This window comes from Alosa sapidissima, chromosome 16 (genome assembly GCF_018492685.1).
Source record: "Alosa sapidissima isolate fAloSap1 chromosome 16, fAloSap1.pri, whole genome shotgun sequence".
Lineage (NCBI taxonomy): Eukaryota > Metazoa > Chordata > Actinopteri > Clupeiformes > Clupeidae > Alosa > Alosa sapidissima.
This window is the reverse complement of record NC_055972.1, coordinates 27,707,689-27,727,812: the sequence shown is the minus strand read 5'-3', so window position 1 is coordinate 27,727,812 and position 20,124 is coordinate 27,707,689. Positions and strand designations below refer to the sequence as shown.

Genomic DNA, 20,124 nt, shown 5'->3' with positions numbered 1-20,124 from the left:
TTTCACAACACAAACTCTGGTTTATGGCTGGTCCATGGGCCGCCTCCCTCTCTCCCTCCTCCCTTGCGAGGGTCCTGCCTTCCCTGCCCATTGACATCGCCCTCCCCCACTGTACCACCCCTCCTCCTCTTTGTCCTCCTCCTCTCATCACCTCCCCCCTGGTCCTCCGGGCTTTTCTCCAGAAGGGTCTCCTCCTCCCCCTCCTCCTCTCCTCCCCACTGCTCATGTCTGTCACCGGGCGTGTGGATCCAAACGTGGCGCCGTGCCACGTGCCGCCTGCCTTGTGCCATCTGCTGCCCCTGTGTGACTCGTTCTCATGCTGTGTGTGTGTGTGTGTGTGTGTGTGTGTGTGCACCATCTCATCTCATTCCTGTCCAGCCTCCAGACCCGCCCGTCTCCATAGTAGCAGGACCACCAACACTAGCATTAGCTGTAATAACTCCTTCCCCTTCTCCTCGCCTTTCAGTGTCAAAGGTACGGACACACTGCCTGAGTCCAGCACCTGTTTGTGTGTGTGTGTGTCCACTAACAGTAACCCCCCACTTCTGTCTCAAACATGGTGTATGACACTGGACTGCATGTTGTTTGATTTTTGGGCTCATAGGTGTTTTGTTTGGGTTTATTTTTTTTAGAAATGGTTAAGGTTTGGGTATTACTAGCAGTACTCTGTAGACTCTGTAGTTTCTTATACATGGATTTAGCCTATTCCTAGACTAAAAGCTTTTGTCAATAGATTTTCATTTATTTGTGTGTGTGTGTGTGTGTACCATCTCCTCTCATTCCTGTCCAGCCTCCAGACCCGCCCGTCTCCATAGTAGCAGGACCACCAACACTAGCATTAGCTATAATAACTCCTTCCCCTTCTCCTCGCCTTTCAGTGTCAAAGGTACAGACACACTGCCTGAGTCCAGCACCTGTTTGTGTGTGTGTGTCCACTAACAGTAACCCCCCACTTCTGTCTCAAACATGGTGTATGACACTGGACTGCATGTTGTTTGATTTTTGGGCTCATAGGTGTTTTGTTTGGGTTTATTTTTTTTAGAAATGGTTAAGGTTTGGGTATTACTAGCAGTACTCTATAGACTCTGTAGTTTCTTATACATGGATTTAGCCTATTCCTAGACTAAAAGCTTTAGTCAATAGATTTTCATTTATTTGTTTTTTGTAGTCCAGGACCAGTGGGGTATACTACGAAGCACGTTAGACATATCTAGGCTATGTAGACATATCGAGGCTTCACAAAGCCTTGACTCAGGGGTATACGTTAAGTGATACTACGATTGCAGTTATGTGATATATTTGTCAAACTAGGCTTTCAGCTCAGATCTGTGCGCGTTCTCGGTGTTGGGATGGCGTTGGCCAATCGTGAAACGTGGAGACGCACAAGACCGCCTCTTTTTAAAAACCATTACTTCCACATTCATTAGCGATAGTTTAATCTACACTGCGGTCATTTTTTGTGTCTAACCTATAACATCAAATAAATCAATTGTCATCAGTAGTTGTATGGTATGCACGTCCATAGTGGGATATTTTCACGCACAGCACCATTAAAGCACATTCGAGATCCAAAATGTTAGTAGAGGCCGAGCTCCACCTGTAAGATATATGACAGAATCCTACACGTGAAAACTTAGTTTTTAAGACAATTGATTGGTCAGTGGGCGGTAGATTACACGATTTGAGCTATAACTTAGCACATAACCTCCTCCCGACCAGGTTTGGTTGACAGCATAAGATACCATGGTGATATAGCGACACTAAAACAGATCCACTTTCGTGTCACAGCATAGCCTGGCTTTGAGCGCAACATAGCTCGCTCACCCACTAATCGAGATTCGTAGTATACCCCATAGGTGTAGTCCAGGTAGGGTAAACCGCCCCTGTCCCCACTCACCGCAGCTGTGTTTTGAAGCAGGCGCGGCGGTCAACGGCAACCTGAGCCGGCCACACAGCGAGAGCAGCGGCGAGTTCAGCCTGAGCCTGGACACGGAGATGGGCTCCAGCGGCAGCAGCCCCGTCCAGCGGTCAACCCACCAGAGCCCACTGCAGCTACGCAAGGCCCCGGATGCCTCGGCCGGCCAGGTCCGCAGCAGGAAGGCCGGGTCACTCGGCAGCGAGGTAGTCTCTCTGCAGCAGTTCCTGGAAGAGAGTGTAGAGCCGGCGGAGGTTTGTTGTATTGTTTTGTTTGTTTGTTATTGTATTTCCCTGCCTTTGTCTCTGTTGTATTGTTTGTTTGTTTGTTTGTTTGTTATTGTGTTTCCCTGCCTTCCTACTATGTAAAGCGACCTTGGGTTTGAGAAAGGCGCTATATAAAATAAACTTATTATAAACTTATTATTAGATGACTCGGATCGTGTTAGATGTAGTTTGATGGGTCCGAGTTTTGTTATAGTAATGGTGTGTTTGTGTGTGTGTGTGTGTGTGTGTGTGTGTGTCCGCCCGTCCCTCTGTTGTTTTGCGTTTGTGTGTGTGTGTGTCCTTCTGTCCGTGTGTCTTGCAGTCGGGCAGCCAGGAGAACCTGACGGTGGATTCCCCGCGCCTGTCGGGTGGCACTGAGCACGTGCAGAAGGAACGCGTGAAGGGCCGGGGCATCCTGCGCTCCTCCAGCGGCCGAGTGTCGAGCGCGGGCAGTGGAGACAGCAGCGCCGGTCAATCGCGTACCAGCGGCACCGTCCGCCCCAGCCTGCGTAAGGCGGAGAGCACGCGGGTCAAGGGCTCAGCCGCTCCCCGGTCCAGCCTCTCGACACAGGGCAAGGCCGTGTCCGTGTGCGAGCGGCTCGACTCGGCGGCGTCCTCGGGGGCGTCCGGTGCCGGTCTGCCGCGCGCCAGCAGCGTCATCTCCACGGCCGAGGGCACCACGCGCCGCACCAGCATCCACGACCTGCTGTCCAAGGACAGCCGGCAGCCCGTCTCTGTCGACCCCTCGCCCAAGGTGACCGCCAAGGCGCCGCGGCCGCTTCCTGCCGGCGAGTCCAGTGAGTACCAGCACCATCACCAGCCCTACCCCCTGCTGACCAATCCACGCCCACACTCTCAGTCTCACGCGTCACCACAGTCCAGCACCTCTGCTGCCCCACTGCTGCCCAAGTCCGTCAGCATGCCCTGCACAGGCCTCACCCCCGCCCTAGGCCCTGAGGAGCCAGAGCTGTCCAGCCTGCAGGCCTTCCTAGGGCCCTCGTTCACCGTAGATTCCGTTTTCATGGACTCCATCTTTAGCGAGCCGGTGTTCACGGGCAGTGGTAAGAACCAGGCCATTCTCTCCCTCAACACCTCGCTGGTCAGTAACATCAGCGGGCCGCCCCCCAAAGCCAATCCCAAAGCCGGCCAGCCTAACGGGCAGCTGAACTCCACCAACTTGGCCAATTGTAAGCCAGAGGGGGAAGGCAATGGTGCAGATCATGTGATTGGCACTGACCAATCGCCTCCTGTGAGCTCAGATGACAGCCAATCACTGTGGTATGAGTATGGCTGTGTGTAAATGTGGGTGTGCTGCGGTACAATGTTTTGTCCTGCTTCTTTCTTCATTTCAGGTGCAACCTCTGCATGATTGCTTTAACCCAATCATGTTATTTTTTTTTAATTATTATTATTTTGTTGCCGTTGTCTTCCACTATGTTTCCCTTACTTGAAGTTCACAACACTATGCTTACCCTTTGGTTTGGTGTTTCTTTAATTCAGTGGGTGTCCCCTCGACAAGCCTCTGTTTAATCAGTCTGTCTGATCTGGTCTGTTCTGGCTTGTATGGAAACTGTTCCCTGTTTGCATGCATGCCATTGTAAACCCCCCGTTGGGTCCTGAGTGATTCTCAAACCCCTTGTTCATTTGTTCTTGTCTTTTTTCATTTTTTTTTTTTCCTCTTCACAATGTGTTTTGGTATGAATATAAGCTTCTCACAAATAACACAAGTTACACAAGCACGTTAGAAACGGAGCAGAAGCATTAATATTCCAAGTTCCCCTTAATATCACCCCTCTTGAAGCTCATGTTGCCAAACTTAGCAGGAACTGTGCTACTTTGACATTTAAATTAAGCAATTAGGCTTGTAGAACAAGTCCCTTGATGGTATGCCCTGCCCAATGAAGGACTATCTTGGAGCATATTGAACAGGCTAAATAGCTTGTGAACTTTAGTTCTAATCTATGTAATATGACTTGGCCTTTTAGAAAATTCATTATTATTGAAATACTCTTCCCAAACATTTTGGTCAGCTTGTGTTTTGTGTCATTGTTTTGTTTAGGTATGTGGGATGTGTATCTTGTTCAAAAACCTTTTTCCCTCATCTGATACATAATTAACCTTTTCCACACATTATGCAAGGCTAATACACAGCCTTTTCACTGCACTGCATGGCTTCAGAAGGTCATTGTGTTGATCTTGACCCTCCATTTTGATTAACTTAAATCAAAATGAGTCATTGTTATTGTTCTTTGTGGGTTGTCCTGTTGGTCTGTTTGTTCCTTCCACTTCAGATTCAGCGCAGTGTTGCGGTTGCACTTGAGCTGTCTGTGTTCTCATAAAATACAATCAGTGTGGAGCAATCATTCATACAATGGCCTGGATGCAGAGAAAGACACACACACACACACACACACACACACACACACACACACACACACAATCTAGTAAAACATTTGATAAAAGTGGTCGGTAAAAGTTGGAATTCATGAACATGGCAATTATGCTGGCTGTACAAAATGTTGTCTCAAGTGTTGAATGTATCATTGGAGAGAACATGGGGAATCTTCCTTTTTTATTTATGATGGCTCCCCTGTCTACACTTACAGGGATTCTTGCGGCTTAATTTGAAGAGCAGTTAGTGTTCATTGCCAAATACACGTTAACTTAAACATAGTGAATTCAGCTAGAAATTGCGCTGACAGGAAAGCAGTAGCAGGTGATTGTGTTCGTGTAGATTGTGTAGCTGCTTTTTATATTTATTTTAAATTGTTTTCCGGCGTCATTAAATGCAACTTCTATTTATCGTGTACATATAAAAATATCTATAAAAAAACCTTTAGCGCTTTTTATCCAGTTAAACTTTGACATGCCTTTGTTCCGCAGATGCGCAAGTGTCACAAGAGCGCAGAAAGGCAAAAAGCAGAACTGGAGAGCAGCAAAGCTCCTAAACATTAGCCATGAGGCTACGGGTTCCATGAGCCAGAGTGGTGAGTGTCCAAAACAACAACGACGACAAAAACATATGGGGGAGGTGGGTTTGGGGTTATCTCCATGGCAACTCCCTGAGCGCAGTTTTAGCAGATGCCTTGTACCGCACGTGCTTGCTTCCGTCCCAGCCTTCCCTCTCCAGTGGCTGACTGACTGACCGACCGTGTAAAGGCCAGTCCTGATGGGCTCGGCGCACGCAGTGCGCTGTCTGACCCGGGGGCTGATTCCCTTCCTCTTCCCCTGGATCTCTCCTGCTTTCCGGTCGCCCAGTGCAGACTTCCTTCCTCCTCCTTGTCTTTCTGTCTTTCTCGCTCTTTCTCCAGTGATCAGTCCATCATCTCCTCCTCTTTTTCATCCTGCTGTTGGGGGCAGGGGGGTTGAAAGTACCCATTGGAGTGTTGCCCAATCAGGTTATGGTCCATGTCCAGGGTGTGTCCTCAGTCCTGCATGGCTGATATCCTGTGGCTGACCTTTACCCCATTCCCCCCAACCCACCCAATGCATGCAAGCTGCTCCTGTCTGTTTTATATATCTGTGGGTCTGTCTTGTCTTTTCTCATCATGTCTGTCTCTCTAACCTCGTTTTCTGTTCATTTCCTCTCTCTTTCTTTCTTTCTTTCTTTCTTTCTTTCTTTCTCTCTCTCTGTCTCTCTCTCGCGCTTATAACTCTGTTCCGTCTGCATCCGACCCAAGAGAGAAAAGTGACCTTCAAGCTGTCAATCTGAAGCCAGTAAAACGTTGGCCTACCGAGATGGTCTTCAGTCAGAAACGATTGTATATGTTTTAAAAGGAACAGGGAAAAAACAAGACCCCCCATCCCCCCTTCAGTAATGGAAAAAAAAATGTCCTCCCTTTCCTTGAATCAAGGAAACGAAAACCGACGTCAAGAAAAATGTTATTGCAGCTGTTTTTTTCTTTCGTTTATAACCTGGTAGTGAATTTGTTTCGTTTTTTTTTTTTTTTTGCCCTTCTTAACCTATTGCACTGCTATGGTGAAAACAGACTGCACTCTTAAGGGGACCAGTGTATTGGTGCCAACGTTCACTTTGATGAGTCTTGATGAGTGAGCTATAAAGTGACCCTGAGGGAGCCTGCCCCTCTATGTGACTTTCCACTGGCTGGACATCCTTTTTTTTCTGCAATCTGCCAGCCACTCTTTGTAAATGTGCATGCATATTGCTACGTCCAGTACATCTCTAGAAATAAGGAGCGCGACAGACGCCCATGCAGCCACCTGCACAGCAGCCTCAGCCGCATGTGACCACGGGCAACAAGGTCGACCACATTCTGCATGGAGCAAAAATACAATCAACACAACCTACCCCCCCCCCCCCCCACCCCCAATCACCCTTCCTCGGATCAACATGGACCAGAGACTTGAGCTGTGTCATCGAGATGCCAAAATGAACGCCTCCCTTCTGTGAAGCCGCCATCCTCATCAGGCTTCCGGCAGAGTGAACGCGCAGTGTGTGTGTGTGTGTGTGTGTGTGTGTGTGTGTGTGTGTATATATGTGTGTGTGCCAAAAGAGGTGCAGCAAGCTCTGGCCTTCTGGGGAGGGGGTAGCTCTATGTGTGTTTGTTTTCTGTGTGTATGTGACAACGATTACTGTGACCGTGAAAAGACTAGCATTTGCTTCCTTTTTCCACTTTTGCATAAATCCATTTGATGTGATAAACCCAAGAGGCTCCTGTGTGTCATTTATTGTTGGTAAACTGACCGCATATGTGTAAAAACAATTAATGCACCAACTCCACCCATCAGTTTTGATTCCGCAATGCCGCAGCACCAGAAGAATTAACAAGACATTACAGGCCTTATAGTATGAGCACAGTCACTCATAGAAAGAAGATTTGTATATGAGTATCTGTAAGCCCAATGACTAGTCAAAGCTCTGAAGGACTGGCTCATGCCCAGTCTCTTTTAAGAACTTCATGAGGTCATCTGGTTTTAGGCCCATAGTAGCCGCGTTGGTCATGGGATGGAAGTAGATCCTCTCGTGTCCGCCGTCCACCAGGTCACTGTCCAGGACGAATTTGACACTCTGGTCTTTGTCGCAAAACAGGGCGAGGGCCGTGGCACAGCCTTGGCTCACCTTGAGCTTCTCCACCATGATGGCTTCGTCAGCGAAGCGGAGGTTCCCACTGCCCAGGCTCAGCTTCTTGGCCAAGTCGTTCAGGTTGACCTGGCGGTCGTGACGGGTGGACACGAGCCACAGGCTCTTTTTCTTTTTGTCCTTCAGAAAAAGGTTTTTGGTGACTGCTCCACTGAGGTGCTGAACATGGGGCATCATTTCCTCCACAGTGAACACCTATAACAGACATGAAGGTTGTTATATTCAGTAATTTATCTGACTTGACAGCAGATGTTTTATGTCAAAGTGTTGATCAGTCGCTGTATTTCATTGGCTCTGTACAATGACAAAGTAGAATCTAATCTGAGGAGAAAATAGATTTAGATTAGATTAAACTATTTCCATGGATAACTTGATACAGTTTGCGACTACTAAGCCTTTATTTTTTTAAATACCACAATACTATAGAATTGTGCATTAGTCAGTCAAGACAATATAATTTCGGTCTTCATTCAGGTGTTGGTCACGGGCTCGGGCTTTGGACATCTTTTTCTGCAGGATTGAGATATTAGGCCAAATCAAATAGCCTCGACTTTTTTTAGGGCTCTTGCGACCTCTGCTGGACAATTTAACATTCAATACACCAAAATGTCACACGTGTCAACGTGTTGTCTTCCGTGCGGAAAAGGACAGTTAAACATGACCGGAATAAACAAAATCTTAACATTTTAGTAATAGAGGATGCTATCTACATTATATTACGCCTCTTAAAATGAAATACTGAGGCTGCTGGAAGCCGTACATGACTGAAATAAACGATTGAAAGTTGCAATACGTTGACTTGCCTCTGGATGGTCAACCGACACAGTTTCGATACCGAGTTCCTCCAAATACTTCTCCAGGTCTTTCCGAAGTTCCGCTGATCCCATTTCTTAATCCTTGCAGTATCCTCGTACAGTCAAGTACGAATTTACAAAGCGCACTAATCTTGCAAGACTACAGAGTGGGTCCCAACAGAGAATGTCTAGGGGAGAACCATAGGGAGAACCGCCACTCTCGGGAAACTTCCGGTTTCTCAACTGGTTGCAGTTCCTTTTCTGGTTCCACATGAGGGCGCTCACGAATAAGTGCAGAATGAATGGAGGCATATGGAGCTGTACCACTCAAATCCACTTTTCTCGTGATATAATTTTTTGCCCAGCAATTCGTATGCTGCAGTCGAAAGAGGGGGCAGAGAAAATACAAAACCGCTGAGTATTATATTTTTTGAGTCACTTATTTGTTCTAAAAAGCCTTTCAAATGTGTCAATGACGTCATTCATTAGCAGAAAGCTAGTGTGTTGTGGGCAACAACGACCCAACCTGTAAGAAATCGAAAGGACGTGACTACTCGTTCATTCAACTTTTGACGTATAATCCATATTGAGCTTGCAGAAACCAAAATCAAATATTCAATTTCTAAACGACAACCAGGTGAGAGACAAATTTAGCCGTCTAGCTCCATAGACCCCATTGTTTTTGCACTTATTCGTGATCGCCCCTAGCGGAACTGCAACAGATTGCAGGTACAATGGAGTTAATAGGGAGTGATCCGGCGCTCCGTAAACGGGCTCTGGTGTGGCCCTGTGTAGGATGGCTTTGTCCGTATTTTTTACATTCTATGGTAGGACCATACTTCACACTTTGAAGCTTAAGTTACAGAAGTCCTTGACTGCCTGTGGTGATTGCCATGTGTTTATTATGTTATTTCAAGATTGTTTCATCTCTTAATCGAGGCAAAGTTGTTTTATCAATGACCAGTGCTTAAGTCACAGGCATTTAATTGCCTAAACTCAGTTTGTAAGGCTGGCTACCTGCTGGCATAGAGTATCCATGTGCATGATGTGGTCGTCTTCCTGAGCTTTGCTGTGGTGTCCTGCGTCATGTTCTAGTATGTTTGTTTGGCTAAGTTTATCAGTAAGGGAAATCCTAAACCAACAATAAATACAAGGACTTTCACATTTTCCTCATAAACAACATACACCTCCCTCCCCCCAAAAAGGTTACGAACTCATTTCTGAGTAACTGTATGTACATTACTAATAAATAGTTAATATTGAATATTCACATCAAACGGAATCATTCCACACTTTGAGGACATCTACTGTAGATGTAGAAGTTTATTTAAGGGGGGGAAAAAGGCAGCCAAGACACAGGACAGTTGGTGGTGAACGGTTTATTGACTAGTCCATCTCATCACTTATCTTCAGGTTTGTTGAAACAGTAAGTGAGACAGCACTTTCCACAATAGTGTCTGTCGAAGTGGCTGGCCATGAAGACTCCAGCACCGCACTCATCTGCTGGGCACTCACGACGGAGACGGTGGATTTTGCCATTTTCGTCAACCTGCAACGACAACGCATGTTACATTTTCACTTGAATAATCACAGATTTCACAAAATCAGTGGGTTTTGGTTGAAGGGGCACAGTAATCCGATCAGTAACATCTGAGTAGACTACTATACATTGACAACTTCTGAAGCTAATCAGATTTTGACTAGAAGCTTGAAACAGACCAATTTAATCTAACTTTCCAGAAATAACCCAAATTACACTGATGAATAATACACTCTTGTGATGTGTCAAACATGAAACTTGATCTAATCAACAAACTACTTTCAAAACTAAACTCAGTATAAGTATATATACACACTCTTGATTCCATGAGGGAAATTTGGTCTCTGCAGTTATCCCAATCCGTGAATTAGTGAAACACTCCGCACACAGTGAGGTGAAGCGCACACTAACCCTGACACAGTGAGCTGCCCGCTACAGCATCGCTCGGGGAGCAGTGAGGGGTTAGGTGCCTTGCTCAAGGGCACTTCAGCAGTGCCTACTGGTTGGGGATCAAACCGGCAACCCTCCGGTTACAAGTCCGAAGCCCTAACCAGTAGACCACGGCTGCCCCAGTCCCAAACTCAGTGCTCCAACTCAGTGCCCCAAACTCAGTGCTCCAACACAATCTTTTCCACAGTTGACACACATAAACTCTGGTACTACTAGTACATTCATACTTAAGCACAATAGCCTCAAATGATCCATGACACATCTGTAGCAGGCCAGCAGCTCACCTTGTAGTACTTCAGCACTGCGAGCTTGACCTTCTTCCTCTTGTGCTTGTTCTTCTTGGGGGTGGTGTAAGACTTCTTCTTCCTCTTCTTAGCACCACCACGCAACCTCAGCACCAGGTGAAGGGTGGACTCCTACAAAAGACAACAACATTGATGTAGATCATACAGCATCCCACTATTCCCAGAGTGTAAGAGCACAATAAAATACAGAGAATTCAAAACTCTCATGTATTATTTGTTAGACATTACAGCAGACCAACTTATTTTACAATAGCTGTGCCCTGTATTAATGTACATTCCCTAGGCATGGTCATGCAATGTGTGCCTGAGATGCAGTATATGCAGTGTGCTGATGTGACAAAGCGATTTCCTGTTAAAAGATTATTAAGTTATCAAATGGTCACTTAGTTTTTACCTTCTGAATGTTGTAGTCAGAGAGAGTGCGGCCATCCTCAAGCTGCTTGCCAGCAAAGATCAGCCTCTGCTGGTCGGGAGGGATACCTGAAGAAATGTATTTATTACTACAAGTATTACAATGTTTTGACATATCTAATCAATCAGATAAACACTGTCCCAATTGTACCACAGTCAAGTCAGTATAGTACCTTCTTTGTCTTGGATCTTGGCCTTGACATTTTCAATAGTATCTGAAGGCTCAACCTATGAACATAACGGGCAAAACATCAGATTATGTAGCAACATAGACACCACATATTGATTTTAATTTAATTAACTTAATAACTTGATTAATACGTCTCCAGCCTTACAGGGCAAAGCCTGGGTATGATTTGATAAGAGACAGGCGACAGTGACAACCAGCAATTCGTGTTACTTTGCCTAAGGTTTAACGTTACGGTGAAAACCGATCAATCATCCTCATAGTCTAAATATGAGAGACTTTTTCAATTTCAGGTATATTAGTAAGATATATAAGCGCTGTTGACAGAATCTGTTCACACGTGTTTATATGATTAGCATCGGCCAGAGATTTAGTCAACTACCGTTCTACTAGCTAGTTGACCAGATCCTGGATAGCGATGAGCAGAAAATGTAGCTGCAGATGACGACCAAGAGTATGGTGTAGTTTGCTTAGGTCTCTACCATTTGAGAGTACATTTTCCCATGTTCGACACGTTTGTAAAAGGTTAATATCATATATTACAAAGCCTTGGGGCAAAACATGTGGGGTTGCTATCCGGGATTGTCCCGGCAGTCCAAGCTGCTAGCTAACTTGCTAGTTATCATGCTGCCTATGCATACCCACCGCACTGCACTGAACCAGCAACTCACCTCGAGGGTTATAGTCTTCCCCGTAAGGGTTTTGACGAAAATCTGCATCTTGGCGTTTTATCCACCTGCAGACGAGAACAATAATATCTTTATACAATTGTATTTGCGCTCAAGTAAAGTAAACACGCCAAATTAGACTTAAATAAAAAACTTAAACTAAGAGCCACACGTACCACAAGCCTCCTGCTAATGGCGGATCATGAGAAGAGGGCTTTCGAAGCGAGCGACGGGGTTTTCTTGGGAGAGAAGGAGGGGAATAGGTGTCTGCTAGCATGCCTGATGAAAACAAAGCGTTGCGTTTATTAAACTAATTAGTATAGCTAATGTGACTTTTATATATTATTTGAACTTAGTAGTTAGTAATGTTGAAAATGTCAAACAATTATTGCATTTGGTTTCATTAATTAAGAGGGCCCACGCCGTCATTGCTATGGTAACGTGAATGTTTTCGGAAGTAAGTTTGTTTCTCTGCCCAGAGGCTAAATATTTCTAAATTATGAAGTGAGGTGTGTAACGTTACTGTTATGTAAACATTTAGTTTGTTAAGAAGCATGGCTCCCCTGAGTAAATAGAATGAGCAGATAGCATTCGCTGAATTCCCAAAGATGTCTAAGCATTCAGGTCTTAAGAACATTAACGATGGAGACTTGCACATGTGCAGTGATTACACTTTTCTGGAGTCATTACGCAGTTACATACAGTTTGAAAAGGAACATTTGCCCACATCAGAAAAAGCACCCGATGAACAACGACTTGTTATTTACAGTTCTGCATTTGACAAGGTAACGATGAGCTGCAAACGGTGTAGCCTACGAGTTATTTTACATTATTGGTGTAGTGTTTACGTATTCATATGTAATTAATTAATTTATTGATTACAGCTAATTGAGCATGTGACTGCATACAAGAGGATCCTAACTGCTATTAAGAAAGAATATGATGACTTCATAAATTCTGTTAAAAAGAATGGCAGAGATGCCAAGCTTGCCCAGAGGAAGCTGAAGGCCATGATTGCACAGCCCACTTCTCTCATGTACTGTCAGCGACGAGCTGTGGAACTTCAAGAGAGGTGACAACCGGTGACAACACAATGAGATGCAAACACTGTGATTTAGGATTTATTTCACACAGCCTTTTATTAATTCCTCACTTGTTACTGCAAATAAAAGGTTTTGAGTTAAGGGAAGAGTTAGGTTAGAGTTAAACATGTCTTTTTTCTGTATTAAGGACCAGGCTTGTGCAAAATTCCAGAATTGAATTTAAACTGGCTCTTAAATTCCAATTCAATTCTTGAATTTCACTTGCATTTCAATTTAGGTAACAAACAGGAAGCAGAATTGCAATTCGAATTGTCCACTGTTAAGGACATTGAATCCTATTGTGAAAGTTGTGATTTGTCACTGATTTTCCAGGATTGCAATCATTCAGAGAGATACTGCTGAGCTACAGGCAGAGCTGCAGAGGATTGAGGAGAGCAGAAAGGACAAACAGCACTCAGCGCAGCAGAAGACATCAGACACCCAGACATATCACCCCATTAGACAGATACCAGGTATGAGCCATCCACCGCCACTCAGTGTCAGTGTGGTTACATGCATACATTAAGGTTGCCATGGTTGTGGACACCTCAACAGGCACCTGCAAGATACAATATACCATTAAAGAGAGGGTAGGAGTAGTGCAATTAGGGATGTAACGGTATGAAAATTGAACCTCACGGTTATAGTGACCAAAATGATCACGGTTTTCGGTATTATCACGGTATTTCTAAAAGTGTCTTCAATATGTTCAGAAAGTACTGATAGGCCTACACAAGCTGAAATAGTTTCAAAAAGTGTCCTGTTCACTTTTTTCTTCATGTTTAATTGGCTATTTGCTTATAGCTTAACTTACCCTACCATAACTTGCAGTTTGCTATTTCTGTTATTTGGATCCAATGAGTGAGACCAAAGTAAGTGTTCGAAATAAAACTTTATGCTACTGTATTCCAGTGTTGTAGCCAAGTCACTATGCCTCGAGTCCAGGTTCGAGTCCAGGTTCGAGTCCCTAGTGTTCAAGTCCGAGTCAAGTCCAAGTCAAGTCCAAGTCGAGTCCACTACTCATCCGAGTCAAGTCCAAGTCGAGTCACTATTGATCCACGTCGAGTCTAAGTCGAGTCCCTATTGATCAAGTCGAGTCCAAGTCCAGCACTAAAGTAAGCATAGCCTACATGTCGTTCCATTTTTTCCCCATTGCAGATGAAATCCTTAAAAGCAAAACGGACAATCTTCTGTCTCCATGCAGGGGTGCCATCACTTGTGTGAAAGTAGTATTGCCAAATTTCTTGCCAAACCCAATGTGTTGTATTTATTATATCGGAGAGAATACCATACCATAGCCATACCATAGCCTATAGGCCTACTCATAATACATTAGCAATCCACATCCCCATCACACAGGCCATTAAGTCACATTATGCTGTTACTGACTGCTGAATCGTTACATCCCTAGTCTGTACTGATATTGACTGAGATTTAAGATTTAAATATAAATATAGTGCAAGGCAGTTCGGTGCAACAATGGTGTATTAATGACAATATTGTAATTGTAAGATTGAAGTATACATGAGGTAGATGAGCAGAATAGTGTTAATTGACTTTATTTAGTGTAAGGGTGGGGGCTATTTCTGAGCGTTCAACAGAGTGACTGCTTGGGGGAAGAAGCTGTCTGTGTCGGCTGGTTTTGGCGAACAGTGCCTTATATCGCCTACCAGATGGAAGGAGGTTGAACAGTTTGTGACTAGGATGTGAGGGGTCTGCAGAGATTTTTGCTGCCCTTTTCCTGACCCTGGACCGGTACATGTCCTGGATGGAGGGAAGGTCAGCTCCAGTTGGAGGGGACTTCTCCTAAAGTCCACCGTCATCTCCACAGTCTTCTTGAGGTTTAGCTCCAGGTGGTTCTGACTGCACCATTGGACCAGCTGCAGGACTCCTGTCTGTAATCCTGGATCAAACCAATGACGGTGGTGTCATCTTTTAGAGTTTTACAGACGGGCTCTGAGGTGCAGTCATTAGTGTAAAGGCAGAAGAGCAGCGGGGACAGGACACACCCATGTGGGGCACCAGTACTGATGGACCGACACACCCCTGTGGGGCACCAGTACTGATGGACCGACACACCCCTCTGGGGCACCAGTACTGCTAGCAGCCAGCAGCCAGTACTGATGGACCGTCTTTTGATGGTTGTCTTGTGTTGTTTCAGGTTTGACATTTGAAGAATCAATGAACCCGGCAGCATTGGCCAAGTACATAGAAGTCCTGGAGAGGAAGCGAGCAGACCTGTGGAATTTGAGGAAGAACCACTATGTGCCTATGCAAGTTAAGGCTGAGCTTGACTGCAAGGTGACGGCAGCCTTAGATCAGAGAGATGAGCTTGTATTCGAGAACGACCAACTTCACCTGCGGTATGAGCTCTTCCGCTCATGTTCAAACAACCATGAGTGTGACGGGATGTCCTCTGCCTTGTTTTATGATGTGATTTTTTTTCTACAGTCTCCAACAACTACAGAGTGTAAATGATGTGATTACTTCTTGGAAGAGTGAGGAAGATGGTCCTTTGCTTGAGCACCTGTCAGCAAAACTTGAGCAAATAGCTGAAATGAAAGGTTTTTCTCTTTTGATAATTTCTAAATATTGTAAACAGTGCTTTTATGTTTCAAGTTTTTGTACTTGAAAATGCATACTTTCTTATCATTTTTACAGTAAGTGATGCTCTATTGCTCTATTTCAGTGTCTGATACAGTGGATAGCAGTAGTGCAGCACTTGAAGAAGATGATCCCAGTAAAGCCAATGAGTCAGAACTTCTTGTGGACTATATTGAGAGGTAATTTTTACTAATATTGACAGTTCTAATTGAAAAGATGGGCAATGTCTAAATATAGTTAATTTAATAACTAAACAAATTCTATTTGCTAACTTAATACCGTGAGCAAGATTCTATGCAAATATTGGTGGGTCAGCTCAATGCTCCCACACTCTACATGATAGCTAGTTCACAGGGCTTCAGCCCAGGGCTGGGCCATTTAAGATTTAAATTATTAAATTTAAAGGCTTTGAGACGTCTGACAACTTTAAGCACAGGATTGTTCCTTGCTTGAAGGCCTGAGGTCATGCTAAAGACACTTTGCTTGTTGCTGGACTGCACATTTCCTGTTATTTCAATCAGAGAGCCCTGAGACCAAGCACAACAATTTAGTTTTCTAAATTGTGTATGTCTACCACTATTACTCTACTGTGAATTTGGATTGAATCTCCTGGTTGTTGGTGTGTGTTCTTATCACTTGCAGATTCACAGACTTGTTTGAAAGTGGTGATTATGAGCTAGCTGCCTTCCATGCAGCCAAATCTCCACACGGGGTACTGCGGAACATGGAAACCATGGAGAAATTTAAAGGTGTGCTGTTTTAACCTCTCACTCTTTTAAAAATTGATAGCTATAACTTATTGTAGTCAAGGATACAAGGATACAAGGAAGTTTATTGTCACATGCATATAGTTACTGGAAGTAAGAAATGCAGTGAAATTATGTCTGGTGTCAGCCTATTTCTGCATTTATGGGAGGGGGGGGGAATTTAGAAGATTAAGTGGCAATGGCTGCATAAGAAAGGTGGGGGAGGATTGGCACCAACAAGGAGCACCCAAGAGCAACAGGGGCAAGGAAAAACTCCCTTACCAAGGAAGAAACCTTGGGCAGATCCACGGCTCAAGGGGCTAACCCAACTGCCAGGGGTCTTGGTGTGTGTGTTGGGGGGATGACAAGGGAGATGGGATAGTGTGCTGTGTATGTGGGGAGAGGGCAGTGTGCAATATGTGTGTTGGAGAAGCTTCCTCATGAGACAATGTGCTGTGTATTGGGGGGGGGGGGTGCAGTGTGCTGTAAGTATGTTGGGGATGTGTGTTGGAGAAGCTTCCTGATGAAATAATGTGCTGTGTATGTAGGGGAGGGGGGGGGGGGCAGTGTACTGCAAGTATGGTGAAGGGACTTACTATAGCAAGCAGAGTACTGTATGTATGATGTATGTGAGTGATGACAGTGAAGATGTGTGTGTGGGCGGGAGGGGAGTGGAGCAGTGACTGTGTGTGTGTGTGTGCAGTGTGTGTGTGGGTAGGTGGGGGCAGTGTGCTGTAAGTATGTAGAGGATGTGTGTTGGAGAAGATCCTGAAGACAATGTGCTGGGGGGGGGCAGTGTGTAGCAAGTATGTAGAGGAGGCTTACTGTAGCAAGCAGTGTGCTGTATGTATGTGTGGTGATGACAGTGATGATGTAAGTGTGTCTGTTTTTTTGTGTGTGTGTTGGGAATGGGGTTGGGGGGGGGGGGCAGAAAGGCTAGGCAATCAAGGACATGGGTAGATAGATGGAGGAGAAATCAAAATTAATAAATAAAAAGTTCTATGGAGATGTGCGTGTGTGTGTGTGTGTGTGTTTTGACGTGTGATGAAATAAGAAAATAAATAAAAGGTCTGTAGCATAGGGCAAAATAGTTAACTGTCTTAGACAGTTTGCTGCTCATGTGAATGAAAGTCAGATGCAGTTCTACCTTAATAACATTACTTTTATTACCAATTCCACATTTAGTAGGCTAATCGATTTTGTCTCGGTTTTCTGCAGCCATTACAGTGTATCAGGGCGAGGTTCCTCCCCTGCTGCTGTTTTTCCAGGCCATTATGAACTCAGTGCAGGACAAGCGCCAGCTGCCCCGGGAAGACCTCTCCGTGGAGAGCGTCCGCTGCGCCCTGCAACACAACTTTGTGGAGCTGGTCACACACTGGGTCACACAGCACAGGTATGCTGAGGCAATAAGCTTCACCTTGCCACTGGGAAGAATGGGATGACAGACTCTATAAACAGGAAAATGGTCATATTTACTTTGGATGGTTTCTTATAGACTATGTGCAGATTACAGATGCTCAGATGACACTCTTTTCACAACAATTTATGGTTAATGTGAGGGATGTGGGTTGGGTCTGGTAAAGGTGCTGTTCAACAGCGATTTTGAAGACTAAATTTGAATTTAAACCAACCATCTATAGGTGGACTATCAAGTAACCAGAAAAAATAAACAATATGAGGCCATTCATTTTGGTGTTCTGTGAAATTCTTCAAGTTGTGAATTCTCTGTACAGTTTGACTTACAGTGAAGCTCTTGGAGATGTAATCTGTGCCCATGGCGACAAGACGCTCCGAATCACTGACACCTGCCTGGCGCTGGCCCAGATGGTCTACTCGGCCTGTGGCATTCACCGCAAGGCCGCAATAACCATGTGTAAGAGAGGCCTGACCTTCTGTGCCCTGGAGTTCATTCAGCAGAACAACTTAACTAATGGTGAGGGGGAATTAGGCATCATCACTGCTTAAAGTGGATACGTAACACAGTTCCTACTCTAATCCTAAGAGGTTTCACACCGTCAAAGAACCTGGATTATAAATAAGAAATTATCTACACAACAAGTGTAGCGGCATCTTTGAATAGAATAAAAGATGACGTTGTGAAGTTGGTTGGCTTGGGACTTGTACGATAGTTTACATTAGATGTTTCATGTCTACTGCTTAAACATCCCTCTACTCGGGCAGCCTCTCCAAGCAGGGGGCCTGTGTTGACAGGTCTTACCTTGTTTCCACACAAATCCTCATGTTTGGTGTTGTGTGGTGCGGTGTGTTGTGGGTCAGATGAGCTCTGCTGGTCTGTGTCCCCTGCAGATGACTGCATGCTGGTGCTCAGGAGTTGCCCCAGCTTGGTGCTGCTCCAGGCCCTGACACAGGAGTACAAAGGCAGGGCTCCTGTGCTTAGCGTGGGCTATGCGTGCCACTCGCTTCTCAACTCCGATCTGGAGGACCTGGCCATGGAGCTGCTCGAGGAGATGCACACAGGCAGGCAAGGTAGTCTCATTACACGTACACGCACATGACCACACATCCACATATAATACACACTGGCATCATCTATCTATAAATGACAGAAACGTCTGTGTGTGTGTGTGTGTGTGTGTGTGTTAACCCCATATCTATCGAACCATTCGTCCAGGTGTCTTGCAACGGGCACAAGGAGTGCCAAGTTTGACGTTGTTTGGATAAGAAATGCAAAAGATATCATTAACTATATCGGTAAAAGAAGCACACATTGGCTTTCGCCGCTCTACTGTAGCCACCCCCCCTCTCACTGACACAGCACTGTAGGCTACCAGAAAGGATAAGCGGGCCTTTGGCAGAACTGAATGGACAGAGCGTGATGTCACTTACAGGCTACCAGAGACATCGTTGAAAATTTCATATGATGATGCATCATTCCACAAAATGGTTTGTCTTCTCTATCATCAAGTTAGTTCGTAAGTCCATTAACACCCATGGCAGAGCAATGAATTAATGAGCGTGGCAAGGCTGGACAAAGACTCTGTCACTGCTGGTGGTGTAGTGCAGAGGTTCTTAACCTTTTTGGGACTAACGCACACCAAAGGTCAAACCATAATGCGAAGGCACACCAACTTATGGTTACTGAAAGTAAATTACGCCACACACATTATCATAGGCTATTTCATGAGCTTGCACTTTGGGTTTTGCTGCGCAGAATGCCACGGCACACTTCACTTTGCCTCACAGGATACGGGTTCAGAACCACTGGTCTAGTGGCTTCCACATGGAACACCATAGGGTTATGAGTTTGATCCCAGGTGCTGCCACCATAACACCCCTTCGCAAGGCACTTAACCCTGAGTTGCTCCGGGGGGACTGACCCTGTAGTTAGTCCACTGTAGCTCTGAATAGCAGTGTCTGCTAAATCACAAATAATGTAGTGTAAACCCCAGATAAGACGAATAATACACTTTTTTTGATTTTAAGTTTACCCACTGACACTAAGAAGACACATACAGACGCTGTGAGTGAGATATGTTTTGTTTTGTTTTGGTGGTGTGTTAGGCTCACTGGAGAAGGCCATCAGTGAAGACCCCAGGTGCGGTGCTGAGGTCTGGAGTGACATTGCTAACTGCTGCTGCCTTAAAAACGACCATCAAGTGGCACAAGAGATCAACACGATTCTGCAGTCTCATGCCCTGGCTCTCGCATCAGGCAGAGAAGATAACAAGGTTATGGATCACGTGTTCATGTAGAGGTGTGACCACTAGGTGGCGCAAATGAGACAAATATAGTGAGTCTGAAGCATGCTTAAGCACAGCAGAACATTGCTACTAACAGCCATTTGAGACATGTGAAGTCTTGTATTCTGATAACCACTAATTTTTAGGAGTTCTTCCACATTGTAATTATCAAAAACTGACAAGTTTATACCACATTTTTACTTTGTCCGTTGTATTCAAAATGTTTCCATGATATCTGAATCTTAATTCATCATGTATGAAGCAAAAAACTACTTTCTCCTTTACATGCCGCACTTGTAGATTTCCCACAAAAAATAAACAACAACAACAAAATAACATCCACATGCATCATCC

The 20,124-nt window shown here is 44.9% G+C and overlaps 4 protein-coding genes across 11 annotated transcripts in view; 2 read left to right on the top strand and 2 right to left on the bottom strand.

Moving 5' to 3' along the window:
- Window positions 1–6,849, top strand: part of ccdc88ab (coiled-coil domain containing 88Ab) — a 55,885-nt gene extending 49,036 nt beyond the window's left edge. For 2 of the 7 annotated variants that reach the window (XM_042064997.1, XM_042065003.1), the window contains 4 exons: window positions 379–474; window positions 791–886; window positions 1,919–2,169; window positions 2,504–6,849. In XM_042064997.1, the coding sequence (XP_041920931.1) occupies window positions 379–474; window positions 791–886; window positions 1,919–2,169; window positions 2,504–3,481 (1,421 nt within the window). In that variant the 3' untranslated portion in view covers window positions 3,482–6,849. Of the gene's footprint in view, window positions 1–378; window positions 475–790; window positions 887–1,915; window positions 2,170–2,503 lie in introns of all 7 variants that reach the window. The other 5 variants (XM_042065002.1, XM_042065000.1, XM_042065001.1 and 2 more) reach the window with 3 other exon arrangements.
- A 2-nt stretch (window positions 6,850–6,851) lies between these two features.
- On the bottom strand, window positions 6,852–8,330 carry prorsd1 (prolyl-tRNA synthetase domain containing 1). The gene is made up of 2 exons (XM_042065006.1): window positions 8,086–8,330; window positions 6,852–7,477 (listed from the first exon to the last, which is right to left on the bottom strand). Exons 1-2 carry the CDS (start codon window positions 8,167–8,169, stop codon window positions 7,049–7,051), a joined length of 513 nt encoding a protein of 170 aa, XP_041920940.1. The 5' UTR covers window positions 8,170–8,330; the 3' UTR covers window positions 6,852–7,048.
- Window positions 8,331–9,440: 1,110 nt separating this feature from the next.
- On the bottom strand, window positions 9,441–11,908 carry rps27a (ribosomal protein S27a). The gene is made up of 6 exons (XM_042065007.1): window positions 11,814–11,908; window positions 11,641–11,705; window positions 10,956–11,010; window positions 10,766–10,851; window positions 10,351–10,482; window positions 9,441–9,625 (listed from the first exon to the last, which is right to left on the bottom strand). The coding sequence occupies exons 2-6, from the start codon at window positions 11,686–11,688 to the stop codon at window positions 9,476–9,478; spliced, it is 471 nt and encodes a 156-aa protein (XP_041920941.1). The 5' UTR covers window positions 11,689–11,705; window positions 11,814–11,908; the 3' UTR covers window positions 9,441–9,475.
- A 170-nt stretch (window positions 11,909–12,078) lies between these two features.
- On the top strand, window positions 12,079–19,962 carry LOC121684878 (clathrin heavy chain linker domain-containing protein 1-like). Of its 2 annotated transcripts, none has more exons than XM_042065005.1 (11): window positions 12,079–12,422; window positions 12,522–12,709; window positions 13,053–13,192; window positions 14,881–15,082; window positions 15,171–15,283; window positions 15,409–15,502; window positions 15,966–16,072; window positions 17,288–17,462; window positions 17,803–18,002; window positions 18,377–18,556; window positions 19,592–19,962. In XM_042065005.1, the coding sequence occupies exons 1-11, from the start codon at window positions 12,246–12,248 to the stop codon at window positions 19,780–19,782; spliced, it is 1,767 nt and encodes a 588-aa protein (XP_041920939.1). In that variant the 5' UTR covers window positions 12,079–12,245; the 3' UTR covers window positions 19,783–19,962. The 2 variants fall into 2 exon arrangements, with proteins under 2 accessions (XP_041920939.1, XP_041920938.1); XM_042065004.1 differs by having other exon boundaries at window positions 18,347–18,556.
- Window positions 19,963–20,124: the final 162 nt, after the last annotated feature.